The sequence below is a fragment of the Castanea sativa genome, chromosome 10 (genome assembly GCF_040712315.1).
Source record: "Castanea sativa cultivar Marrone di Chiusa Pesio chromosome 10, ASM4071231v1".
Taxonomy (NCBI): Eukaryota; Viridiplantae; Streptophyta; class Magnoliopsida; order Fagales; family Fagaceae; genus Castanea; species Castanea sativa.
In genome coordinates, this window is record NC_134022.1 from 16751973 (window position 1) to 16768778 (window position 16806).

Below are 16806 nucleotides of genomic sequence, written 5' to 3' on the forward strand. Positions count from 1 at the left end.
CTTGTCTACACTGTCGCTAGACGAATAGGTAGCCATTTCAGACGTCCTAAAGCTTAAAAAGGAAAGCCTGAGAGTGAGAGAAAGGGGAATACCTGGCTCTAGAAGAAAGATACTAAGGACGCTGAGAACACTCCTAGACGAGGCGACGGACGAGAAGTGTCAAAATAGAAAATCTGAAAAAATGAGAGGGGCACGAGAGGGAAACCACTATTTATAGGTAGAGAAGTCTCGGTATTCACAACGCCGAGACCAATGAGAAAGCGACATGTGGCATCACCTATGAAAGCATGACACGTGGTACGCTGTCTGAAAAACAAATAAAATAGAAAATAATGATAATAAATGTTCTTGGAAAACTCGTCTTGAAGTCTGGTGATGTGCTGCATGACCCCTGGACGAAGGGGCAACTGATGAGGAATGAAGAAAAATTTAAGTACTCCAGACCGTCCATGGTTTAAGTACTCCAGACCGTCCATGGTCATCCACACCAGCAGTCGTCCAAAAGAAAGCACTAGGACGAGACGAACGTCCATAGTCGTCTTTAGACGAAAACACACCCGCAGCACTCGTCCTGGGAAAGCTATCAACCCCGTCTTGAAGGGGTTCGTCCACAAGAGAACCCCTGGACGAGCCCTTTACACTTTGGAATTCCTAGGTACATGTCACCACTTCGTAACATACGCATAACTTCCGATGACCGTTATATGAGAAAATATAACTCCTAAACGGTTGTGGAAGTTATCTTTGAATCCTCGCACCTCCTCAAATCCAGGGGAGGTTACAAGCCAAATAACTGTTCTTAGGACACTATATAAACACCCATTCAAACCAGAAAAAGGTACGCTTTATTTTTCCCAAAAAGTTGGAACTCCGAAAATACAGAGAGAAGACTAACTTTGCCATTGGAGGGCTCTTGGCCGGCAACCCTGGTCACCTTTGATCGCTTTTCTTTCTTTTCCAAGCCATTGAAGGAGCAAGCAGTTCTGTCAAGTCCGAAGCATCCAGCCTACTGATTTTCTTCGCATCATCAAACTCAATTTCAGGAAAATCTAATTATTCTATGTCCTTTAGTAGACATACTAGGACACGTACCTTTTCATCTTCATGGCCAAAAACTCGTGCTGTGTGGATGAGAAAGGAGCCTAAGACTTAATTGTCGTTTCTATTTGTCCTCTACTTTAATTCTTTCTATCTAAAGTAGGATTTTCTGGCTTGATTTCTTATCTATTTTTGGAATCATGCTTTCATGCATTTGCATTTTGTTTTATTACTTTATAGTTGTTTGCTTGTTTTTGTTTATTTGTTTTCAGTTTTTGTTTTATTTTTTTTTTCAATTTTTTTTTTTGAAAAAAATTACAAAAAAAGTGCATGTTTGTGTATTTTGATACTTGTGTACCTTGGATGACCATTGAAACAAAATTTCTAAACTTTGTATGTCTCGTAGCTTAGATGAGCATCTCAATGCACAACTAAGCAAGTGAGCTTTGTGGCTCGTGTTGGTGATTAATACAATTAAGTAATCTTTTACACTTAATACTCATATCACTCTTTTTGACGGGAAGAACTAGAAAATCCTAAGAGAAATGCATAAATAACCATTTCACCATTAAAACCCGCCAATCATGTATAACATATGTGTACTTTAACATAGCAAAATTGTGATGTTTTGGCTTATATAATTAGGTATTTCTTTTCTCTCTTATATGCACATGCATGATATATTCAAAAAAAAAAAAATATACAAAGAAAAATAAAAGTAAAAAGAATCAAAATACTTTTAAATATGGTTGCAAGCGTGTTTTGAGGAGATGCAGGAGTTATATGATGTACCTCAAATGTGATAGTCTCCATCAAACAGTTATGATTATGTGTGATTGTATTAGATTCTCTCATATCTCAAATCATCATAATATGAGAAACTTGTGCACACTTGTTATGTTTTCGCACACAACATGCAAAAATTATTTGCTACTTTTGATACATGTGTAGATACAATGTGATTTGGCCATTACAAGGCATACATGTGTTAAAATATGCTCATTAAACTGTTTTAACTTGTTTTTGAAATATAAAATTGGTTAGATTTGTTTAATGTGTGTGTGTGTGTGTGTTTTTGGATCTATGAATGCTTTGCATTTTTGTTGAGAGATGTTTTGAGAGCTTTATATGTTGATTGGATCTTTGGTTGAGTTGCTTGCTTGTTGCATTCATCTTTATGTGTTTTTCCTTTGAAAACAAATTTTCTTCAAGCTCAATAGCTTCTCAACAGATTCTCTTCTATTGAACCCTTCTTTCTTCTTTTCTCAACAGATCTTGACGGAATCTCGATCCATCGAGGTCTCTGGGTTTCTTCTCGATAGATTCTTGATAGCTTTTCGATCCATTGAGGAAATTTTTTGAGTTCTCTATCTGCCCAAGAGATTCTAGACAGATTTTCGATCCATTGAGATTTCTGGGTTTTCTCTCAATAGCATCTCGACAGCTTCTCGATTTATCAAGACCCTTTTGCATGCATTGTTTTTCACATGTTTTGCATTTTTCTATTATCTTGACATCCATAGCATCTTATTTTATTACATTTATGAATTTTATATGGAATCCTTGTGTCCCCTTGATCATATTTGATCATCTTTATATTTCTCGGGTGAAGCTTTATAGCTTCTTGTACCCTTTGTTAATCATGACAAAAAGGGGGAGAAAATGTGATTTTTTTAAAGATTTTAAATGTTAGGGGGAGAAATATATGCCTTTGTAAGGGAGAGTTGTGTTTCATCTTGTTAAGGGGAGTGTTTATCTCCTCGTTGTTTTAGGAGTTTCTTTTAACTTCTTGTACATTAGTCTTGTGGCCATTTTTACATACATTGTACTTATCTTTGATATATATATTATGTATGTCTTCTTCACCTATCTTTACATGCATTTCTTCTTTCCTCTTTTTATACACATGTTTCTTTATGTACGCAACCTTTATTTCTGTTTCATACATGATACCTTGATGAGTTTTGTTTAAGTGTTTCAGAAAGACGGTGGTGAAATTCTATCATGCCGTTAACTCTTTTCTTACAAAGTTTTTCAAGAATTTGTAGTAAGGATAGATTTATTTTGTAATACAACAAGTGGTTATGAGTTGAGTAATTTAAGACTTCTCTCGTGATTATTTGTTTTGTTGTGGTTTTGTCATAGATTGCCAAATGGAGAGATTGTTAAGGTCATATTTTATGTAATTGGCTAATCTTTTGACAAAATGCACTTTACTTGTAATTGGATAGATCTAGGATGAGTTTAGTACTTCAAGAAACATATTGTTCAAGTCAAGTATAAAGTCATGAAGATTGGACCAAGAAACAAGTAAAGAAAAATTGTTCATTAAAACTCGATAGAAACAGTATCTATCAAGACTTAATGAAAAAAGCTCGATAAAAGCTCGACAGAAGCTGAATATGTTGAGATCTACGAAATCAAAATTTTCAGATTTGATTTTCAGCCCATTTTGAAATATTTGTGTAGAGTTTATTTTCTCATAACCCTAGACATATATAAAACTTATTTTAAAGGCCGTCACAGTGGGTATGCACATAGAGTACATGTAAAAAAGTGACCGAGTGCCTTATTCTCTTTGTAAGAAGTTACTGTGTCTTTGCACTTTAGGGTTTTGTAACCAAGTACTTCTTGATCTTCATTGTTGATAAAGTGAAGAACTTTGCAGCCAACAACATTTTCTTCAAGTTGCTGGAGTTAGTCACATATTGGAATTCATGCATCATTGGTTAGTCACGTATTGTGATTCGTGTAAAAGGCTAGTGTTCATATATTGAAGAGTTCAGAGATTCTGAAGCGGTAGAAGGTTTCTGTTGTAAGTTCATCTACGAGGATTGTAGAGTCTTGAAATAAAGGTTTTGTACTAAATCTGAAACTTCTCTTTATTATAGTGGATTGCTTTTCGGGAAGGTTTCCCCTCAGTATCTATCAAGACTTAATGAAAAAAGCTCGATAAAAGCTCGACAAAAGCTCGACAGAAGCTGAATATGTTGAGATCTACGAAATCAAAATTTTCAGATTTGATTTTCGGCTCATTTTGAAATATTTGTGTAGAGTTTATTTTCTCATAACCCTAGACATATATAAAACTTATTTTAAAGGCCGTCACAGTGGGTATGCACATAGAGTACATATAAAAAAGTGACCGAGTGCCTTATTCTCTTTGTAAGAAGTTACTGTGTCTTTGCACTTTAGGGTTTTGTAACCAAGTACTTCTTGATCTTTATTATTGATGAAGTGAAAAACTTTGCAGTCAACAACATTTTCTTCAAGTTGCTAGAGTTAGTCACATATTGGGCTTCATGCATCATTGGTTAGTCACGTATTGTGATTCGTGTAAAAGGCTAGTGTTTATATATTGAAGAGTTCAGAGGTTCTGAAGCGGTAGAAGGTTTCTGTTGTAAGTTCATTTACGAGGATTGTAGAGTCTAGGAATAAAGGTTTTGTACTAAATTTGAAACTTCTATTTATTATAGTGGATTGCTTTTCGGGAAGGTTTCCCCTCAGATTTTTTACTATGAAACTAATTTGTTTCATTGGTTTTTCTTGGTCATCATATCTTGTTTTATTTACTATTCCGTTATACATGATATTGATGTTTTTTTGTTTTAACAGGGTTTATTCATAATAAATCTAATTAACAACTTGGGTTTAAAACTTGTTAATTCTATCAATCGGAGTCTAAATTTCCTAACAATGTCAATGAAACTAGAATGTCAAGAAGAAATTTTTTTTAAAATAAATATTAAAATAAAGGAACAAGAAGAGATAATATGTAAATGTTGATGATGATGAAGAAATAAGTTTGCAAAATGATGAACACGATGATAGTATAGACTTAGATTGAGTTGATTAGGCAATATGATAAAAACAGATTATTATTTTGGGTCATTTGTAATGTATATCACTTTTGAGTTTCTTAATTTTTTTTAGAAACCAATTTATTAATCAATTTGAATGTGTATATTATAAACAAATGCTAGTTTTATTTATTTAGTTAGCTTGTTAAATATTATTACATAAATGATGAATTAGTTATTAGTTTCAAAATTTACAATAAATATATCTTTTATATATGTATATTTATAATTTTTTTATAAATTTTATTAAACGTTTGCATATCTTACGATATACGATACGATACACAATATTGAAAATTCCAAAAATCAATTCAAGATATAATTCATGTTTTGACAAATATGGATACAGTCTCTAGATGATCATTCATATTAAAGTAATTTCTAGTCTCTAGATGATCATTCATATTAAAGTAATTTCTTGTAGGCTTCTCAATAAAGTAAAAGTACCCGCATTCAACCATTGCTTTGGGATTCTATGGTTTAATATAAACACCACCAATTTTCTCTATGTTTTCCCTTTTTCTCTAAAGTGTCTCTCTTTGCATCCCACTCTCCTCGATGATGTGTCTTCCTCGATTTCTCATCTAACTTATCATCAACTACATTATCTTCTAAATTTTATATCTCCGTCCCCTCCCCAACCCTCCTCACCCCAAAACCAAAAAAGAATTCCTCTTAGAGAAAACCCCTATATGTTGTCTCTTGAATGTGTCTTACTGCTAAACAAAGAAGAAGAAGAAAAAAAAAAAACTCTTGATTTTTCTTTACTATCACACATACTGCTGCACTATTTAGATAGTTTTGATGATAGTAATCAAATATTTTCTTTAAATTATATATCATTTTTAATTAATTTTTCCATTGGCACGTTTAGAGTTAACATATAAAAATGGGCATTTTAATCCATAAAAAACAAAATTAATGGTCTGGCTTCGGCATTTATTGTATATCGTCTTTTACTAACTAAATTCATTTTGCTATGGAAACCCCCCAATGCCATGAACCTGAAACCCTACACTACTCTGCCTTTTGGACTATCCCTTTTGACCAAAAGTGACTAGTTTTTTTTGTGTGTGGATATATTCCTGCTTTTGATGCCCTCCATTCAATAATCTTTCTTAGGAACTTCGACCGTATCTTTAAAAGGATAATTACTATCGCACATTCTTAGATGTAGTGGTCACTTTATAAGTATAAGTGTTTGTGGAGGGTAGGAGGTAAGAGCAATTGTAGCAGTGGAGCTAAATAGCTATATAGCTATTTTAGCTCCACTCAAACACAAAAAATCCTCCTGCAGCAGTGGAGGAAAAGCAAAAAAATTTAGCTAAAGTGCTACAGTGCTCATGTATCTGAGAGCTATAAAAAAAAAAAAAAAAATTATTCACCTTTCCAATTAAATTGTGGTTGAATATTTTTTGGGTGGATATATTATTTTATTGTAGTAGATATATTATTTTATTGTGATGTTTATATTATTTTATTGTGTTGAAAGCTAAAATAGATCCACTGCTGCAGCATATTTTATAAAATGAGTAGGTAAAATAGATAAAGTAACTTTTTGTGGAGCTAAATTGCTAAAATTTTAGCTCCACTGCTGTGGATGCTCTAAGAGCCAGAGTTTAAGTTTTCAGGAAAGCGTTTCATACACATATACACTTATATTAAACTATAGTAAAAATTTTATCTTGTAAAAAATAAAATAAAATAAAAGATAACCAATCTTCTATTCACTTAAAAAGTTTTGACCGTTCTCCTTTTTGTTCCTCATTTACCATTTTGATTTTTGACTGCTCTCATTTTTGTTGTCATTTTAGGATTTCACTTATACGTAGCTTTATTTATTTATTTATATAATTTCACTTATGTGTAACTACATAATTATAAATCAGAAAAATAGGTTCATGCAAAAAAAACTTATTTTTATGTAAGGGCTACTAATCTGCTATTTAATCAGAGGGGGTTCTTGCTTTAGTTTTTTTGTTTTTTGTTTTTTTTTTTTTGGGGGGGGGGGGGGGGGGGGGGTGAGGACATGAGGTGAAGTCATAAAAACTCTGTACGAGGAACTTTCCATGATATATAATTGAAAGTATAATGCTAGCCTATGTTGAATTCTTTTTATGAAGAAAACTTCAAAAGCATATGTTGAATTTAAAAAATTGAAGGAATTTTTCTTTTGGGGTAGAAGTGGTGCTTGGAAATCAAGGAAAGATAATTAAGTGGGAGGTTGCGTACGTGTCCAAAGGATAGAATATGTGCTGTGCTAGTCTTTGTTGTTGGCCTTTCTTCCTTCTAGTCCCCTTCAAGGGAGTAATATGGAATCAACTTCATATATAGAATCATTCTTGATTAGACCTTATTATTATTTGACTATATATACATATAATTTTCTAAGCTTTCAAGAACAACTTCTTCTCGTTTGCTAATTAATGATCTTGGGTGTGAAGGACTGTCACTGTATAGGAAGGAAATTCATGAAATATGCGTGTCTAAACTACTTTAAATTGACTAGGAAAAATCCTCTTCGTACTTTTATTAGCCAAAACTAGAAATGGACCCCTTGTTGTTGTTTTTTTTTTTTTAATATTTATTTTTAGTTTTTGTTTTGGTAATAGAAGGTTCCCTCGTTTTACAAGGGTTAAATTAAATAAGATCGACCCTAGTCTCTAGTTTAACCAGGGTATTGGAGAATAAATGGACCACTATTTGCATACGTTGTTCCTTTGCGTCATTAGATGCTGAATTGGACTAACCAGAATATTAAGGCATATATATATATATATATATATATATATATATATATATATTGGACTAACCAGAATATTAAGGCATATATATATATATATATATATATATATATATATATATATATATATATTGCTCAAACTGAATATATAAAAATTGCTCAAACTGAGCCGCATATTTAACCAAAAAAAAAAATTGATAACATAATATTGGAAGATATCTGATGTAAGATAATTATTGAAAATATCATATTTTTATCTTTAAAACATGCAAAGCTTCTTTACACAAAACGAGCCACCAAAGACTTAAAAAAAAAAAAAAAGAGAGAGAGAGAGAGAGAGAGAGAGAGAGAGAGAAAGAAAAAAGAAAACACAAATTTTTTTTTTTCCCATTACTGTTTACATCTTTAACAATTCTAAGGATTAAGCAGAAATAATTGTCAATGACTCAATAGAAGTTACTTGTATAATTGCCACTAAACATGTTACACCAATCTGAAAACTGCCTTTTGGAATAACAATGACTTTCTATCCTGGAGACCTTTGCCAGCACACTACCAACAACAACATCAACAACAACAAGACTCTATATGAAAATTGTTGGTAACCGCTCTAGCATGCTGCTGCCACGTCGTTTACACATGTTCACGGCCTATGTTCATGTTCTAGCTCGATCGCCATTGGCCATGCAAACTTACCCTACAACTCAAGCACATGACCAGCAACACAACTTTGGTTCATGCACACCAAGTTCACGGTATGGCTTGTAACGATATAAGGGAAAGAGCTAACCATCTATATCATACCCCCCAAAAAATTTATTTTAGTCATAATTGAAATTCTTTATAGTTATTAACAAAACCTAAATTAACCTAATCTATATATCTATATATAATAATAATAAGTAAACCTGAGAGAAAATCCAATTAAATTTCAAATTGGAATTCAATTAGAATCTAATTTTGTGCCACGTGTCTCATCTAATCTAAATTTTAAATTTTTGTGCCAAGTGAGTTAATTCTATGTAAAAATTGAATTTCAATTAGAGTTTAATTTTGTTCCACGTGTTCCATCTAATCTAAATTTTTTTAATTTTTGTGCTAAATGAGTTAATTTAGTGTAAAAAACGAAGAATCCAATATAAATAAACCATAAAAAACATAATCTTATAATTAAAAACAATTCAAATTTATAAGTCATTTATGTACCATGACTATGTAATATATATATATATTAAAGTTTAGAGAAAATTCAATTAGAATCAAAATTGAATTTTGCTTTTGTTAGTTTTGCATACAAATTAAATTGTTTAGATTTTTGCTGTTTTTTTTTTTTTTTTTTACTGAATTAATGAGTATATTTTTTATACGGTTTTTATTCAGATATTTTGTATATGAAGATATTGAATGTAACAAACTATAATTGTACTAAACGATTCCATACACACATACCCTTTCAATTTAAGAGATATTATTTGACCAGTTTATTGTTTTATTTTGTGTTATATTTAGTTGAATTTCCCAGACAATAATTATGAATTGATATTGTGTATATATATATATATATATATATATATATATATATATATATATATATATATATATATATATATAATAGCTGAAGCTGAGATAAACTCAAATTAAAATTTCAAATTAGAGTTTCAATTTTGCATCACGTGTCCTAAATTATTTATTTTTAAAGAGTTTAATTTCTTAATTTAGAATCAAATGTGAGACCACGTTATAAATATTCATTCAAGTGAGTTATTAAGTACAAAAATCAAAGAATCTAGAATAAATGAATCATAAAAAAGAAGCGTTTTAAGTGTATTCATGTATATGCATGAGGTTACAAGCTATTATATGTCTAATGTTAGACTCAATATGCACCCACATAACACATTATTATATGTCTAATGTTAGACTCAATATGCACCCACATAACACATTTTTAATTAATATTCATTCAATTTGTTTCATCACATCATTCATGCAATGGTTGTTGGGTTCCGAAAATATTATCACCAAATTTACCAAGCTAACACATCAATCATATATAAGAATACAAAAATTTACGTAGAAAACCATTTTTCCATTAAGGGAAAAATCACGGGACAAACTTTGAATTTATCCAGTATTATAAAATCAATTACAATATTATCTCAAGTTTATATACTTGAGATCCACACCAATTACAGTAATATCTCTCTCTACGAATTTATGTAAACTCACCTAAGATCTTCAGTTACTTTGAATACAACAACTCCCCATGCTTGTAGTACCTGAAAACATCTCCTAGAGAAAACCCAAAATTTATCGTCCACACGCCACCTTTTTTTTCTTTTTCACGTGGTGACTCTCACATGTCCACTTTTTCTTCTCTTTTTCTTTTATCATTTGATTCTGTAAAATGAGAGAGAGAGAGAGAGACTATGAATATTATCTAACATGATCTTTGAAATGTAAAGGATTATGGATGGACCTAACAAACAAGTCAGGCCAATTGAGTTCGAATTATTTGATCTTCCTGAGTTTGGGTTAGAAATTGGTTGTCATAAACGAGTTGCAAAACCTATATCCCTTAACTAGTCTTCTTAAGGTTGGGTCAACCCGGCATTAATTACTCATATTTTTTCACATAAAAAAATTACAAATTAATAAAATAAACAGAATTTTGATAATATTGTCTTAATCTTTCCCATACAAACAAGAGAACAAATCAACAAAACACTCAAAAATAACATTTAAATAATATATAAATTATTAGGCTTACATAGTCTAAGGTTCACCAAAACCAAAAATTTTCGAGTCTCAATCTTGTTAAGAAAGAATGTATAAGTGTCTGTGAGAAGAAAAGTTGGAAAAGAAAAGCAATAAATAAAAAAGAGCAAGTGAAAGTGTGAAATATGTTTAAACCAGGGAAGTCTGTTTCGTACTGTACCGGCCGGTACGGCCGGTATTTACCGCTCCGGCACCTTGGCCGGTACAGAAACAAAGTTGTTTCGTACCGGAAAATATACCGGCCATACCAGGTCATTTCGGCCATACCGGAGGAAAATTTCAGAATCCGGCCGGTAAATGCATACCGGACCGAAAAAAGAACTATGTTTTTTTGTCACTCTCACCTTCCACCGGCGAGGCGGTGACGATCTCGACATTCTTGACCTCAGGTAGGGGTCGTGGACTGATTTGGCTGCTGCTGCTCCTTCATCTTCATCTTCATCTTCTTCTTCTTCTTCTTCTCCTCTCTCTTTCTCTGGTGTCTCTTTCTCTCTCTCTTTCTCAGTTTTCTTTTTGTTTTTTCAAACTTTTCTTTTTTCAAACCTGCCGGTCTGCCTAAGAAAAGACTTCATAGCATTGATATTTTCAAAGCATCAGATGGTAGGTTGGCATTTATTGAGTGGGTGAGTTTTGAGGTTTTTTTTTGGCTTCTCACTTTTCATATTAATGATGATAACTCAAAAATATATATATATATATATATATATATATATATATATATATATATATATATATAAAATTGTCAAAGTAATATATTGAGTTATTAGAAATATAATTTTGTATATTATATAAAATAATAAAAAATAGCGGTAAATCCGAAACGGTATTGACCGGTATTTGAAATATATCGTACCGTAGATCAAACCGTACAACCTCCGGTACGGTATTGCTTTCCTTGGTTTAAACATAGTTAGAAAGCCAAAACAAGAAGAAGAAAAAAAATAACAAAACAAAAAATACATAAAGAAAAAATCAGGTCAATCTGGCCCAACCCGCCAATTCATCGGGTTCAAGTCGCCCCTTTTTCGGGTACAAAAATTCCGTACTTGTATCCATTTTTTTTTTTTTCTGGGTTCGGTTGGGTTATCAAGTCTGAATCCAATTTTTGCAAGTCAAGATATGGTTAGAAATCCTTGTATGCAATGAACAATACAACACATTTGCAACATGAGGTAATTCTCAAATGAATTAGTTCTAGAGTGAATATTTTATAAAACCCAAGATCCGTCCGATGATATGATATTTTTAAACTAACAAGCTCTATTTTTAATCCCAAGATCCCTATTTGGGTTTATTCAATGACTCTCATCACGTCAGCCAAAATTTGTGAATTCGATGACGATTCTTTTCGCCACCAATGTAATGAAGAAACTGAGTCAACGCTTACTCTATTTTAGTCCTCCATTATAATCACTCACTCATTTTAATCAGAAGTCATAGACACACCAAGTTGGTTTATGGTTAATTTCCTCACCTAACTCATGCATGTAAGGAATTGTTATACATTAAGAACAGCTTAAGTACTTTTGAATAAATTTGATACAAGAATCGTATCAAAATCTTTTCAAAGAAATGCATTGTGAGAAATTTCTAAGAGCCAAGCGACATGGGTGAGGAAATTACGATGGCTATACATGGTGAGCTAGCCTAGCCAGATTAAAATATTAGCTTAGACCACCAGAGACTCAGTACGTAGTGGTCGGTCGCTAATTATATAATCCTCATAGAAACCGTGGTCTCCCATCAACTTCACATGTTAGAAAACATAGTAAGACGATAACATATACTATAAAAAAATATATATATAAAAAAAAAACAAATGTTAAAACAATAAATTAAGAAAGAAAAAGTTAACAAATACCCTATAAGAAATAGCGTGTTTTAGAAATTTTTTATGAAAAAAGAAAAAATAATCAACTTTTTTTTTCAAATTTTTATATTTTTCATTAAAATAGTATTGAAACTTTTTAAAAATGGTATGTTAACAAATGTCCTTAACAGGGCTCAATTAAAAAAGCCAAAAAAAAAAAAAAGACCACTCGGAATTCAAGTTAGTAGCCTGTAGTAAGTACACAAGTTGCACTAGTTTCTGCGCGTGTGTGAGGGACAAATGAAAAAAATTCTGAGGGTCCGTCAAACCTATGCTTAATGCTTAATTATTATAAAATTAACTAGTATATTTATTCTTAATTTTTGGCGTGTGATATCACGTATGTGTACCACTTTTTCCTTCTTTATTAATAAGTGTTGTTAAATATTCTAAGTGATATGGTCTTTCTTTTATTTTCATTTGATATATAAAATATGGCTTTCCAAATCCCATCTTATCTCTATATATAATCCCTTTCTTATCCCTAAATTTAATCCAACGAAACCCATCTTCTTTATTCTCTTCTGACTAATCCATTTCCAAACCCCCAAGAGCTCTCTCTCTCTCTCTAACAGACTCAAACAGATACACAACACAGAGTCTTAGTAAAGTTCAGTGAGGAATCAATGGATTTCCACGTGAGAGCTTGTGGGTCTGCAAAACTTGTTGTAGGTGAAGAGGATATGGACATTAGAAGAGGTCCATGGACAGCTGAAGAGGACACCTTGCTCATGAATCATATCACCCTCCATGGTGAAGGTCGCTGGAACTCTGTTGCTCGCTGTGCAGGTATTAATTAAACACAAAACTCACAACAATTTTCCTTTTTGCATCAATATATACATACATATATATATATTCTTGGTTATGTATGTTTGAGTTTGATGAACTGTAAGGATATATATGGCAAACACAACGAAAATAGCTATCAGAAACTTTCCTTTTTTGGGGTAAAATAGCGAAGTACAGTACTTTGTTTTGAGTTTACAATTAGAACAGAACTAAAATTTCCAGTTGTATTTGTTTTTCCAAATCAATAATAATTCAGGTTTGAAGCGAACTGGCAAAAGCTGCAGATTAAGATGGTTAAACTATTTGAGGCCTGATGTTAGACGTGGAAATATCACTCTGAAAGAGCAGCTATTGATTCTTGAGCTCCATTCTCAGTGGGGCAATAGGTAAGGTTTTTTTTTTTTTTTTTTTTCTCGATCTTTACATTGTTATCATATTGTTTTGTTTATGTCTATGTATTTAAAATTTGATTAATTGTGTTGGGTTTTATTCGTTTTTGAAACATCATAATTATAATTATAATGAATTTTATATATATATATATATATATATATAGGTGGTCCAAGATAGCGCAATACCTGCCTGGTAGGACAGACAATGAGATCAAGAACTATTGGAGAACAAGGGTACAAAAGCAAGCTAAGCAACTCAAATGTGACGTCAATAGCAAACAATTTAGAGACGCCATGCGTTACGTATGGATTCCTCGCTTGATGGAGCGGATCCGGGCCACATCCGAATCCCACTCGGATCAACCCACTACTGACTGCGGCGACCCAAGTCAACAAGTCCATGCGTCTGGGTCCGACCCAATTGACCCGTATTTGATGCCCGCTGTATCGGGCACTCCATCGGATTCATCCGAGCAGGCTCAAATCTCAGACCTAACCGAATGTTACGATTTCTCGGGTAGTAATTACCCGAACGAATCAACAAATGGGTCAGGTTTTTGCCCACAGCTGGGAGTGGATATCCAGCAAGCTTTTGAGCATGGGGGCAATGGATGGTTTGGTGGTGGGGACACATTGGATAGTTTGTGGAATGAAGAGAATTTGTCGTTTTTGCAACAACAGCTTTGTGATTGTGATGAGATCTGAAAATTAATAATAGAATTCCTTTACGTGACGCATCAAGGTATTCAAACATTATGTAATGAATCGTATCGTATCATGTATATGTATTTGAGAGACAAAAGTAGCATTAATGCTAACGTTGCTAATATGACAACTACTTTTAAGATACTAAAGCAATCTTATATAAATTAACTTTCGTCGATCTCGTGCTTGCTATTCCCTTCGTCTTTCAACCAAAAAGGTCCATATCTTCCACAATTTTTTTATTTTTTTTATTTTTATTTTTATAAATTTTGATAGCTAGCTAGTGCTCCTCCCATTATCATTGGGGTTATTGGGTATTTGGCTTTTGCTTGCACGTAATTATTCACATCCTTTTCGTTTGATCTGATTGGAGAATAAACTCACTAATGGAGGAGGAGTACTAAGGAAATATACATATATATATATATATATACATATATTATAGGATAGGGCCAAGTTACAAGCATCATGTATAACTTTAAACAATGTTACACAATTTAATATATTTTTATTGGAAGCTAATTTAAATAAATGCATAGTTTCATGTATTTTCAATGCTTGCAAATTTTTAAGGTAATCAAAAGTCAATAACTATGTTATCAATTAAATGCTTAAATGTAGATCAAGTTTTTATAATTTAAAATTATATATCAAAGATGAGCTATGGACCAGATTGACACGAACAAGATGAGATAACTGCGATCATGTGTATCTTTTTGTCTCCATACTGGCACGAGTATACGGTAGAATATAAAAAGTAATTCATCCGTGTTGACCGTAGTGTTAAACGCTAGTTCCACATTGTTTTTTTGTGTTGTTAGCTAAAAGTTCTCTAGAAGCCTTTATGTGTATAGTTGATTTAGAGCTTTAAAAAAACCTTAAACGTGATGGGTAAAAGGTACGCAGCTATATAATCTGTACTATATTAACGATTCAACGGGTTCCCTATTGGAAGCACTAATTGCCGAAATCCTTGAAATACATCTTGAAAGTCTTAGTCAGTCACCTTAATTATAACAATTTTGGATCGTATAAAATTGGTTGTAATTCAAATTCATGATGCGGCAAGTTAAACTATTTTGATATAGATTTGGAAAAGATAGCTTTAAACACGTTTGGAGCCACAAACATTTTCTCATCTGAAAATATATAACGTACCATTAGATTCATTTAATTTATACATAGAATCTAGCATAGAAAACTTTTTTTCCTTGATGAAAACAATCAAAATCTGCACTTCCATATCTTAATTGAAAACTTTTTGTTTTCTTAAACGTTGTAGCTTCTTTTCAATTGAAATCTTTTCATTTTTAAAATTTTAGTCAAATGTGAGATAGGTGATATTTTCAAAAATAAAAAATAAAAGAAATCCAATGGTTTTAATACCTTACATAAATCACATAAATCAAAAACATGTTTCGACTCTTATATCCGACTAATAATTGGAGGAAATTGAAGGATTTAAATAAGATGCATCTTTCTTTAAATTATAATTTGATTAGAGATCCAACCATGAAAATGTCATAATTAAATAATTAATTAAAATTAAAGTTATAAAATTTGTAAAAATTATAAAATTTACTACAAAAATATATCTACAAATGTTTAAATAACTTTCAAATGTATTTCCACAATTTTTATAAGGCTACTAGAAAATAATAAAGTATAAAAAACTGTTGTGTTTATTTATTCTTTAAGTAGAGATTATTTTAATCTAATCCATGACCATTTTTAAAATAAATTCAGAAACAACATATTCACATGCAAAGGCACAACTCCTGAACCATAAATAATTTCCATAAAAATACAAATTTAATAGTATTAATACATTGAGAGAGATGCTAACCATTTTGTAAAATACATAATAATTAAATATTAATATTCTCACATTCAAATAAATATAATATTTCTTCATTAATGGATACAAGGAAAGTATAGGACTTCATGGTTGACATGTATGACAATCAATTAGAGGTATATTTGTGTTGGGAACTTATACGAATTCTCATATTTGTGAGAGATGAAAAATAGACTATAAAATAACACACACAAAGCCAATCATACGACATAATGAATTACATGGTTTGGTAATTTGTCTACATTCAATAGGTTGTAGTGATTTTACTATTTTTAAGAAAATTATATAAAATATGGCAATATAGTTTTTGTCTCTAAAACAATATATCAAACCCTAATAAGAAAATCTCTTATTAAAAACTGTAATCCTTCATTATCGAATTTGGTCATAATCCGAATCAAATACAAATTCAGCTCCACATAACCCAATAATTTGAGTATAAACAATTCAAAACTTGGCCAATTTGCCCGATAGTTTTGATAGTTGTCTCACTCTAGTTGGCTCAACCATTTGTTCTTATTCTTCTTTTTTATTTTATATACTATGATAATTAAAAGGGGGTGGGAGGTATTTGCACTCTGGATGTTGTCATTAATTAGAAACATCCAAAGTGCCGATCGAGTTATCCAGCATTCTGATTGTTCTCTCACATGGAATAAATGAATACAAACGTCATCTAGAAACCAGCAAACAAAAAGTTAGGAGCTGTGCACTTCGTACGCGGCACTGATGAAGTTGTGATTTAAAAGAAAAAAAAGAAAGAAGTAAAA

General features: G+C 31.7%; 1 protein-coding gene across 1 annotated transcript; it reads left to right on the forward strand.

Moving 5' to 3' along the window:
- The first annotated feature begins 12779 nt into the window (after positions 1 to 12779).
- LOC142613670 (transcription factor MYB78-like) lies at positions 12780 to 14210 on the forward strand. The gene is made up of 3 exons (XM_075786117.1): positions 12780 to 13078; positions 13338 to 13467; positions 13638 to 14210. Exons 1-3 carry the CDS (start codon positions 12916 to 12918, stop codon positions 14176 to 14178), a joined length of 834 nt encoding a protein of 277 aa, XP_075642232.1. The 5' UTR covers positions 12780 to 12915; the 3' UTR covers positions 14179 to 14210.
- The last annotated feature ends 2596 nt before the right edge of the window (positions 14211 to 16806 follow it).